The following is a 12,494-nucleotide window of genomic DNA, read 5'->3' on the forward strand; positions in this document are numbered from 1 at the left end:
CAGGGTCAAATAATAATCACAGTGGTTGTAGAGGGTGCAAAAGGTCAGTACCTCACAGAGTAAATATCAGCTGGCTTTTCATAGCCGAGCATTCAGAGGTCGAGACAGCAGGTGCAGTAGAGAGAGAGAGAAAGTTGAAAACAGCAGGTCCGAGGACAAGGTAGCACGTCCGGTGAACAGGTCAGGGTTCCCTAGCCGCAGGCATAACAGTTGAAACTGGAGCAGCAGCACGACCGGGTGGACTGCGGACAGCCAGGAGTCATCAGGCCAGGTAGTCCTGAGGCATGATCCTAGGGCTCAGGTCTTCCGAGAGGGAGAGAGAGAGAGAATTAGAGGGAGCATACTTAAATTCACACAGGACACCAGATAAGACAGGAGAATTACACCAGATATAACAGACTGACCCTAGCCAACCGGCACATAGACTATTGCAGCATAGATACTGGAGACTGAGACAGAGGTGGGTCGGGGGACACTGTGGCCCCATCCGATGATACCCCCGGACAGGGCCAACCAGGCAGGATATAACCCTACTCACTTTGCCAAAGCACATTCCCCACACCACTAGAGGGATATCAACAGACCACCAATTTACTACCCTGAGACAAGGCTGAGTACAGACCACGAAGATCTCCTCCACCGCATGAGCCCAAGGGGAGCTGGTGCGGTCTCTCTCTCTCTCTGTCTATCTCTCTCTGTCTCGCTCTCCGTCTCTCTTTCTCTCTGTCTAACTTTCTCTCTGTCACTCTGTGTCTTTCTCTCTCTCTCCCTCTCTCTGCCTCTCTGTCTGTCTGTTTGATTATACACTACTTGTATCTTAGTTTCTATTTCAACTGTGTACAAATGGACAGGAAGGAAACAAGCTGTTTGCCATCATTACCTTTTCCTCTTGCCTTCTATTTGCTTTTTCAAGAATGAGAAAAAAACTGTTTATACAACACAACACATCAAAAGGTAGGAATACACTTTCTTGTAATTCATAAAATGGTTTCGGTTCAGGATTTCCAACTGGGTCAATATTAATAATCCAACATATTTCTTGTGAATCAGTTTTGCATCCTGTTAATTAATGTTGGTTTACTCTGCAGAAAATAGCCTACTCTGATTGATTAATTGAAATGAGGGGATTCATTTCGGTTTTCAGCAGCCATAGCAAATCAGAATTGAAAAACAATTAAAAGTGTGGGGTTTTTTTTCAATGGGAGAGAAGTAGAGGATTCCTCCCACTATTGTGACCCACGGCCTCTCTGAGTAAGGAAGAAGATCAAGGATGAACATAAACTCATGCTGGGCGCAAACCATAAACAGCAGGGAACATGATAGTGTATAGGCCAACCATGCAGATCACTATAGGGGGGTCTACCTCCCCATAGCCCACACCTACTGTTTATCACTTTATCACACATTCATCTTGTTCTATATATTGCCTAAAATTCATACAATATAGCCTAACGTCTCTGCTTACATCTCCACTGTGTGTTTTGGAGAACACGGCTCCATATTTCTAATCCGAGGATTCTCTTCGGGTGATCTCCAAAACATTGAACATGTTAATATTTAATCAGTCAGTGTAAGGGTTTTCCTGTGGTGAAGTAGAGGCGGACCAAAACGCAGCGTGGTTATATTGATTCATGTTTAATAAAAACAGATAAACATGAACACTACAAAACAATAAACGTGGAAAACCAAAAACAGCCCTATCTGGTGCAAAACACAGAGACAGGAACAGTCACCCACAAACACACAGTGAAATCCAGGCTACCTAAATATGGTTCCCAATCAGAGACAATGACTAACACCTGCCTCTGATTGAGAACCATATCAGGCCAGACATAGAAATAGACAAACAAGACATCCAACATAGAATGCCCACTCAGATCACACCCTGACCAACCAAAACATAGAAACATACAAAGCAAACTATGGTCAGGGTGTGACAGTCAGACAGCCAACTTCTCTATAGGGCATTTGAGCTGCAAAATCTGGACCCCTACAAATCAGCCGGGCTAGACAATCTGGACCCTTTCTTTCTAAAATTATCTGCCGAAATTGTTGCCACCCCTATTACTAGCCTGTTCAACCTCTCTTTCGTGTCGTCTGAGATTCCCAAAGATTGGAAAGCAGCTGCGGTCATCCCCCTCTTCAAAGGGGGTGACACTCTTGACCCAAACTGCTACAGACCTATATCTATCCTACCATGCCTTTCTAAGGTCTTCGAAAGCCAAGTCAACAAACAGATTACCGACCATTTCGAATCTCACCATACCTTCTCTGCTATGCAATCTGGTTTCAGAGCTGGTCATGGGTGCACCTCAGCCACGCTCAAGGTCCTAAATGATATCTTAACCTCCATCGATAAGAAACATTACTGTGCAGCCGTATTCATTGATCTGGCCAAGGCTTTCGACTCTGTCAATCACCACATCCTCATCGGCAGACTCGACAGCCTTGGTTTCTCAAATGATTGCCTCGCCTGGTTCACCAACTACTTCTCTGATAGAGTTCAGTGTGTCAAATCGGAGGGTCTGCTGTCCGGACCTCTGGCAGTCTCTATGGGGGTGCCACAGGGTTCAATTCTTGGACCGACTCTCTTCTCTGTATACATCAATGAGGTCGCTCTTGCTGCTGGTGAGTCTCTGATCCACCTCTACGCAGACAACACCATTCTGTATACTTCTGGCCCTTCTTTGGACACTGTGTTAACAACCCTCCAGGCAAGCTTCAATGCCATACAACTCTCCTTCCGTGGCCTCCAATTGCTCTTAAATACAAGTAAAACTAAATGCATGCTCTTCAACCGATCGCTACCTGTACCTACCCGCCTGTCCAACATTACTACTCTGGACGGCTCTGACTTAGAATACGTGGACAACTACAAATACTTAGGTGTCTGGTTAGACTGTAAACTCTCTTTCCAGACCCATATCAAACATCTCCAATCCAAAGTTAAATCTAGAATTGGCTTCCTATTTCGCAACAAAGCATCCTTCACTCATGCTGCCAAACATACCCTTGTAAAACTGACCATCCTACCAATCCTCGACTTTGGCGATGTCATTTACAAAATAGCCTCCAATACCCTACTCAACAAATTGGATGCAGTCTATCACAGTGCAATCCGTTTTGTCACCAAAGCCCCATATACTACCCACCATTGCGACCTGTACGCTCTCGTTGGCTGGCCCTCGCTTCATACTCGTCGCCAAACCCACTGGCTCCATGTCATCTACAAGACCCTCCTAGGTAAAGTCCCCCCTTATCTAGACAATCGGACAATTTATTTATTTTTATTATTATTATGTTTTCTTCTCAGGCCTCTATAACTATATCTATTGTTCTTATTTTTGTTGTTGTTGTGTGATTTGGATTAATCCCCTCTACCTCACGGAACCCCACTAATCTACTGACCGAACGCAAGAGGTGGCTAACAACAGACTCCATCCTATGCTAGCTTGCTACCGGTTGGCTTGGCTAGCTGTCTAAATCGCCGTGACCCTCAACCAACCTCTCCACTCACTGGACCCTTTTGATCACTCGACTAAGCATGCCTCTCCTTAATGTCAATATGTCTTGTCCATTGCTGTTCTGGTTAGTGTTTATTGGCTTATTTCACTGTAGAGCCTCTAGTCCTGCTCACTATACCTTATCCAACCTATTAGTTCCACCACCCACACATGCAATGACATCTCCTGGTTTCAATGATGTTTCTAGAGACAATATCTCTCTCTTCATCACTCAATACCTAGGTTTACCTCCACTGTATTCACATCCTACCTTACCTTTGTCTGTACATTATACCTTGATGCTATTTTATCGCCCCCAGAAACCTCCTTTTACTCTCTGTTCCAGACGTTCTAGACGACCAATTCTTATTGCTTTTAGTCGCACCCTTATTCTACTCCTCCTATGTTCCTCTGGCGATGTAGAGGTGAATCCAGGCCCTGCAGTGCCTAGCTCCACTCCTATTCCCCAGGCGCTCTCTTTTGACGACTTCTGTAACCGTAATAGCCTTGGTTTCATGCATGTTAACATTAGAAGCCTCCTCCCTAAGTTTGTTCTATTCACTGCTTTAGCACACTCTGCCAACCCGGATGTTCTAGCTGTGTCTGAATCCTGGCTTAGGAAGACCACCAAAAATTCAGATATTTTAATTCCAAACTACAACATTTTCAGACAAGATAGAACTGCCAAAGGGGGCGGTGTTGCAATCTACTGCAAAGATAGCCTGCAGAGTTCTGTCCTACTATCCAGGTCTGTACCCAAACAATTTGAACTTCTACTTTTAAAAATCCACCTCTCTAAAAACAAGTCTCTCACCGTTGCCGCCTGCTATAGACCACCCTCTGCCCCCAGCTGTGCTCTGGACACCATATGTGAACTGATTGCCCCCCATCTATCTTCAGAGCTCGTGCTGCTAGGCGACCTAAACTGGAACATGCTTAACACCCCAGCCATCCTACAATCTAAACTTGATGCCCTCAATCTCACACAAATTATCAATGAACCTACCAGGTACCTCCCCAAAGCCTTAAACATGGGCACCCTCATAGATATCATCCTAACCAACTTCCCCTCTAAATACACCTCTGCTGTCTTCAACCAAGATCTCAGCGATCACTGCCTCATTGCCTGCATCCGTAATGGGTCAGCGGTCAAACGACCTCCTCTCATCACTGTAAAACGCTCCCTGAAACACTTCAGCGAGCAGGCCTTTCTAATCGACCTGGCCGGGGTATCCTGGAAGGATATTGACCTCATCCCGTCAGTAGAGGATGCCTGGATATTTTTTAAAAATGCCTTCCTAACCATCTTAAATAAACATGCCCCATTCAAGAAATTTAGAACCAGGAACAGATATAGCCCTTGGTTCTCCCCAGACCTGACTGCCCTTAACCAACACAAAAACATCCTATGGCGTTCTGCATTAGCATCGAACAGCCCCCGTGATATGCAGCTGTTCAGGGAAGCTAGAAACCATTATACACAGGCAGTTAGAAAAGCCAAGGCTAGCTTTTTCAAGCAGAAATTTGCTTCTTGCAACACTAACTCAAAAAAGTTCTGGGACACTGTAAAGTCCATGGAGAATAAGAACACCTCCTCCCAGCTGCCCACTGCACTGAAGATAGGAAACACTGTCACCACTGATAAATCCACCATAATTGAAAATTTCAATAAGCATTTTTCTACTGCTGGCCATGCTTTCCACCTGGCTACTCCTACCCCTGTCAACAGCACTGCACCCCCAACAGCAACTCGCCCAAGCCTTCCCCATTTCTCCTTCTCCCAAATCCATTCAGCTGATGTTCTGAAAGAGCTGCAAAATCTGGACCCCTACAAATCAGCCGGGCTAGACAATCTGGACCCTTTCTTTCTAAAATTATCTGCCGAAATTGTTGCCACCCCTATTACTAGCCTGTTCAACCTCTCTTTCGTGTCGTCTGAGATTCCCAAAGATTGGAAAGCAGCTGCGTTCATCCCCCTCTTCAAAGGGGGTGACACTCTTGACCCAAACTGCTACAGACCTATATCTGTCCTACCATGCCTTTCTAAGGTCTTCGAAAGCCAAGTCAACAAACAGATTACCGACCATTTTGAATCTCACCATACCTTCTCTGCTATGCAATCTGGTTTCAGAGCTGGTCATGGGTGCACCTCAGCCACGCTCAAGGTCCTAAACGATATCTTAACCGCCATCGATAAGAAACATTACTGTGCAGCCGTATTCATTGATCTGGCCAAGGCTTTCGACTCTGTCAATCACCACATCCTCATCGGCAGACTCAACAGCCTTGGTTTCTCAAATGATTGCCTCGCCTGGTTCACCAACTACTTCTCTGATAGAGTTCAGTGTGTCAAATCGGAGGGTCTGTTGTCCGGACCTCTGGCAGTCTCTATGGGGGTGCCACAGGGTTCAATTCTTGGACCGACTCTCTTCTCTGTATACATCAATGAGGTCGCTCTTGCTGCTGGTGAGTCTCTGATCCACCTCTACGCAGACGACACCATTCTGTATACTTCCGGCCCTTCTTTGGACACTGTGTTAACAACCCTCCAGGCAAGCTTCAATGCCATACAACTCTCCTTCCGTGGCCTCCAATTGCTCTTAAATACAAGTAAAACTAAATGCATGCTCTTCAACCGATCGCTACCTGCACCTACCCGCCTGTCCAACATCACTACTCTGGACGGCTCTGACTTAGAATACGTGGACAACTACAAATACTTAGGTGTCTGGTTAGACTGTAAACTCTCCTTCCAGACCCATATCAAACATCTCCAATCCAAAGTTAAATCTAGAATTGGCTTCCTATTTCGCAACAAAGCATCCTTCACTCATGCTGCCAAACATACCCTTGTAAAACTGACCATCCTACCAATCCTCGACTTTGGCGATGTAATTTACAAAATAGCCTCCAATACCCTACTCAACAAATTGGATGCAGTCTATCACAGTGCAATCCGTTTTGTCACCAAAGCCCATATACTACCCACCATTGCGACCTGTACGCTCTCGTTGGCTGGCCCTCGCTTCATACTCGTCGCCAAACCCACTGGCTCCATGTCATCTACAAGACCCTGCTAGGTAAAGTCCCCCCTTATCTCAGCTCGCTGGTAACCATAGCATCTCCCACCTGTAGCACACGCTCCAGCAGGTATATCTCTCTAGTCACCCCCAAAACCAATTCTTTCTTTGGCCGCCTCTCTTTCCAGTTCTCTGCTGCCAATGACTGGAACGAACTACAAAAATCTCTGAAACTGGAAACACTTATCTCCCTCACTAGCTTTAAGCACCAACTGTCAGAGCAGCTCACAGATTACTGCACCTGTACATAGCCCACCTATAATTTAGCCCTATCAACTACCTCTTTCCCAACTGTATTTAATTTATTTATTTATTTTGCTCCTTTGCACCCCATTATTTTTATTTCTACTTTGCACATTCTTCCATTGCAAAACTACCATTCCAGTGTTTTACTTGCTATATTGTATTTACCTTGCCACCAAGGCCTTTTTTGCCTTTACCTCCCTTCTCACCTCATTTGCTCACATTGTATATAGACTTGTTTATACTTTATTATTGACTGTATGTTTGTTTTACTCCATGTGTAACTCTGTGTTGTTGTATCTGTCGAACTGCTTTGCTTTATCTTGGCCAGGTCGCAATTGTAAATGAGAACTTGTTCTCAACTTGCCTACCTGGTTAAATAAAGGTAAAATAAAAATAAATAAATAAATAAATCTCAGCTCGCTGGTCACCATTGCATCTCCCACCTGTAGCACACGCTCCAGCAGGTATATCTCTCTAGTCACCCCCAAAACCAATTATTTCTTTGGCCGCCTCTCCTTCCAGTTCTCTGCTGCCAATGACTGGAACGAACTACAAAAATCTCTGAAACTGGAAACACTTATGTCCCTCACTAGCTTTAAGCACCAACTGTCAGAGCAGCTCACAAATTACTGCACCTGTACATAGCCCACCTATAATTTAGCCCAAACAACTACCTCTTTCCCTACTGTATTTAATTAATTAATTTATTTTGCTCCTTTGCACCCCATTATTTTTATTTCTACTTTGCACATTCTCCCATTGCAAATCTACCATTCCAGTGTTTTACTTGTTATATTGTATTTACTTTGCCACCATGGCCTTTTTGCCTTTACCTCCCTTATCTCACCTCATTTGCTCACATCGTATATAGACTTGTTTATACTGTATTATTGACTGTATGTTTGTTTTACTCCATGTGTGTCGTTGTATTTGTCGAACTGCTTTGCTTTATCTTGGCCAGGTCGCAATTGTAAATGAGAACTTGTTCTCAACTTGCCTACCTGGTTAAATAAAGGTGAAATAAAATAAAAAAATAAATACAATTTGGTGAATTGGAAATTACACACTGTCTTGGAATATCATATCTGATTAATATTTTAATATTCAAAATGACATACCTAGTCTAGTATTTTAATATCACATCTCATAAAATGGACTGTCTTACTTTCTCTCAGACCTTGCTGCTGATTGATTTCAGCACCTTCAGCACTGGACAGCTTTCTATTGGCATGTACTTGCAACTTGTTTCATGTGAACAATTACATTTTTGTAGCCTTTGGAAGTAGTAAATGTAGACATATTCTGCTCTGTTTGATGGAGAAGAAGCTATCCGGGTAAACGGATGAGTGGGGAACGACATGAAACAGGACCGGATTTAGGCATCAGTAATCTCTCGACGACAGTGTGCATGCGCAAACATTGATGAGATTGACAGTTTTGGGGGGAGAAAAAAACTAACCTATGGCCCTAAACCTTGGACCCCAGTCAACATTTGCCCACGGTTAATACGTAACCAATGATGAGGAGGTGAACACAAAGAGAGGTGAGCAGACTTCCAAAATCCTCTTTTACGAACGTAAAGTTTGTGGTGCATCATGGTGGGTCGCGCGCGGTGTCACTGAAACTGGGTAGCCATCGGATTAAAACGGGTGGTTAACTGGTCGTTATTAGCATTGTCATCGATAATAGTGATGTTCTGGAATGTATATATATATATATCTATAGCCTAGTGTGAAATTGCGTTTAAAGAAACGATGTGATGACCTCAATAACATCTCCAATGGTAAATTACAATTTAACACCAATATACACTATAGGCTTTCCTTTTCATCCTATAGATTTAAAAAAAAAACTGTTAAACATGGTCGAGTCTGTGTAACTAATTTGTAACCAATGTGGATAGTTGTTGCTGAGCTACACGTAGTGGTGACCCAGTTGGCGAGGTGTGACCGTGCAGCGCCTGTTCTTATTCTTGTCAATACATTACGCTATAGGGGACACAATCGTTCCAACTCCAACAACTGCATTCCTAATATCAAAAATATTCTAGTTGCACTTGACTTGGTCACAGCTAGGGGGTCACTTTCAATTCAGAGTGAAGGAAATCCTTTATTCTATTCCAGGAGTTATAGCCTAAATGAGCATACTGCACATGCTTGGAATAGCAATAGATAGGCAATTGTCATTCAACCTCTCAATTGTATGCATTCCCTAGTAGAATAGTGCCTTTTTGTCTACAGTCTGTATAGTCATGGATCATTTTTTCCTCATGTCGATCCCCGCTGAGTGCCTCTTTCCCAACAGTCACATGAATACAGGTGGCCTGTCATGTTTCTGTCATGTCAAAAGTTTCCATTGAATGTCTGAAATATCTTCCTCATTCGCTGTCACATGAAAGCTATGCTCTCTGCTGTGCTCTCGTGCAAGATTAAACTAGTCAACTTGTCCCACATTTTATATATAATCTTATGAATCCTGGTTTTGGCCAACAAATATTAATCTCAATTTTTTTCCATTTGTAGGCTATATTTCATATGTAGCCAGAGCCAGCTGTATTCTACCAACTACTTTTCTTGCTGTTGAACTGTTAAACAGAATTTAAATCTTTCTCTAGTTTTGGTGGATGAAAATGAAGTCTGTGAATGACATGGTGAAAGGAATGAGTGCAGTCAGCTGGTTCATCTTCTGTCTTTCTGTTCCAGGTATAGACAGCAGTCAGAATACTGGGATGTGATGAAGTCTGATTGTGATTATAGAACTACTGTAGAAAGATTTATTTTAAAAATTCCCTCTGATTTAGAAAGCATGGCTGGTCTGTGACAGAGCCTGAAGAGGACTCCAAGAACAGACTGCTCATCACGCCGAAGATAGCTTCACAGCCAACACTTTCTCTGCAAGATAGACATCATCTGACATGATCAAGGCTTAAAATACGGATGCTGCGATGGTCCGTGGACGGATTAATAACAGCGAGACTGAGTTCGCTGCATGGACCGGGTGTAGGTGTAGGTGTAGTCCATGCTAACCATGGGCAGTGAGTCCCCACAGGCCATTGCCCGGCTGTTTGCCTGGGTCAACGGGATCTCCAAGTGTGAGCTGAAAGATCTCAGCCTAAATGATCGCATTGAGCTGGCACCGGAACCACCAGCCGCTCTGCCCCCAGCAGCACCCCTGACTCCCAGGCAGGTGAGAGATTCCCAGAGGTCCAGCCAGGTGGTACAGCTGGTGGAGGACAGTGTGAGAGTTGAGGGGCCCTCGTTGTTCACAGGGTGGGGACATGACTTCCAGCCTTGCAGCTACACCCAGATCACATGGTGCGACCTGTGTGGAGAATTCATCTGGGGCCTTTACAAACAGAGCCTGAGCTGTGCTAGTAAGTATCCAACCCAGTGTGTGTGTGTGTGTGTGTGTGTGTGCGTGTGTGTGTGCGTGTGTGTGTGCATGCGATCACTGTATGTGTGTTGGTTTGTGGGTATATACACTGAGTACACCAATCAGAACAGCCTCAATTCATCGGGGCATGGACTCTGCAAGGTGTCAAAAGTGTTCCACAGGGATGCTGGCCCATGTTGACTCCAATTCTTCCCACAGTTGTGTCAAAGTTGGCTGGATGTCCTTCGGGTGGTGGACCATTTTTGATACACACGGGAAACTGTTGAGTGTGAAAAACCCAGCAGTGTTGCAGTTCTTGACACAAATCTGTGCGCCTGGCATCTACTACCATACCTGTTCAAAGGCACTTAAATATGTTGTCTTGCCCATTCACCCTGAATGGCACACCTACGCAATCCATGTCTCTATGGTCTCAAGGCTTAAAAATACTTCTTTAACTGGTCTCCCCCCCCTTCATCTACACTGATTTTAAGTTTATTTAACCAGTTGCATCGGTAAGGGATCATAGCTTTCACCTTGATTCACCTGATTAGTCTATGTCATGGAAAGAGAAGCTATTCTTAATATTTGTTATTCTCAGTGTATATGTGTGTGTGTGCAGCATGTCAATTTGTGTGAGAGTTGAGAGAGTCAGACATTCACACAAGCAGGAATATATATATAAGCGTGTGAGCATGTTTTCTGAAGCAATCTCTTTTTCCTATAGTGTGATAGAGCCTTAAAATAATATTTCTCCCATATACTGTGTACTCATCCCAATAGGATGTTTATTGATTGGGAATCAGATCTGTCTTATTGAATCTTAATAAAGATAACTAATCAGACTAATCTTTAGATGAAGTCGATTATTTCTCAAATATGTGAACTACTCCATGAGACAAACAGCCTGCTTTTTGGATTTGTTTTCTCATCCAATCAGGTGGCTTGTCCCAGAGCACGACCCTATCAGCAGGAAACCTGGTATTTTTAGAGCATAGGGGATAGTAGGAGCATGGGAACATTCTTGTCTTCTAAAATAACCTTTGGACTGCATGTTTTTCTGTGTTGTGAATTTTAAGTTGTCGTGGCAAATCGGTTCAAATACGACGCTTTCAAGAACTTTGTGAAATCAATAGGCTTTTAATAAAAAAATATCGCAAGCCGGAGTGGTCCGCGGAACACACACTTTTTCAGAGTTTCTGGCTCTGATTTATACACATACAACATATGAGTCCATCCTACATGCAAATGAAGTTACATCCCAATCCGTGCATCCTGCTTGTTCAGCCCAATAACACCCACATCTGCTTTCCATTAGATCCTAATGATGACAAGACCCTTGCTTTGACCTAAAGATAATATACGTCCCTCTATCCTATATGCTTTGACCCTGTAATTAGCTCATCTGTTCCTTTGTATGTGTGTCTTTATTTCGGATCAGCAGACTGTGTGTCTCCTCTAGTTTTAGTGTGTCCAGCTGTCCTGGCGCCTATGTGTCGCCGTCTCTTCATGTGGTTGTCTAAGATCAGCAGACTATACATCTATGGCCTCCTCTGTTCTCCTCTCCTATACAATAGACAATGTATTTTACCAGAATGGCAAATGCACTCTATAAGTGTATCTCTCTCTTGTGCAACAGTATTTATGTTCCTCCATATATGTACATAATTTCTCCCATAAAGTGAAGAAGGAAACTGCAACGGCCATCAAAAATATATGGCCAATCCCAAGTGGGCCCCTAGACCCTATGCACTTGTGGAGACCAGAGAAGATGTCACATGTGGTATCTTAAGCTTTCTTAAGATGAATGCACCAACTTTAAGTCTCTCTGGATAAGAGTGTCTGCTAAATGACTCAAATGTAAATGTAAAAATTGTAATAGCTCCCCCTTGCCCTCTGATAGGCTAGAGGGAAGTTTCACAATGTTTCTTATAGCAATCAAGTCTTCTCAGATCTCCACAAGGGTGTATAGTCTAGTGATCCATTTGGGATAGAGCTCACCAGCTTTGCTATTTTGTTGTCTGTTGTGATGTGTGTTTTGTCCTATATTTATATTGCATTTATTTATTTATTTTAATCCCAGTCCCCCGTCCCCGCAGGAGACCTTTTGCCTTTTGGTAGGCCGTCATTGTAAATAAGAATTTGTTCTTAACTGACTTGCCTAGTTAAATGAAGGTTACATTTTTAATTAAAAAAATATACAAAAATAGCTTGTAATCCTAAAACCCGGAAATTAGTTACCTCTGGTTCGTTCAGCCATCCCTATGGGAATTGTTTTGGGGGAATGAATAGG

At 43.5% G+C, this 12,494-nt stretch overlaps 1 protein-coding gene across 1 annotated transcript in view; it reads left to right on the forward strand.

Annotated features, from left to right (window-relative positions):
* Positions 1-9,629: 9,629 nt before the first annotated feature.
* Positions 9,630-12,494, forward strand: part of LOC139414426 (ras association domain-containing protein 1-like) — a 31,134-nt gene continuing 28,269 nt past the window's right edge. The window contains exon 1 of the mRNA XM_071162338.1: positions 9,630-10,202. Coding sequence (XP_071018439.1) covers positions 9,848-10,202 — 355 coding nt within the window. The 5' untranslated portion in view covers positions 9,630-9,847. The remainder of the gene's footprint in view (positions 10,203-12,494) is intronic.

This window comes from Oncorhynchus clarkii, chromosome 7 (assembly GCF_045791955.1).
Source record: "Oncorhynchus clarkii lewisi isolate Uvic-CL-2024 chromosome 7, UVic_Ocla_1.0, whole genome shotgun sequence".
In the NCBI taxonomy this organism is placed as follows: domain Eukaryota; kingdom Metazoa; phylum Chordata; class Actinopteri; order Salmoniformes; family Salmonidae; genus Oncorhynchus; species Oncorhynchus clarkii.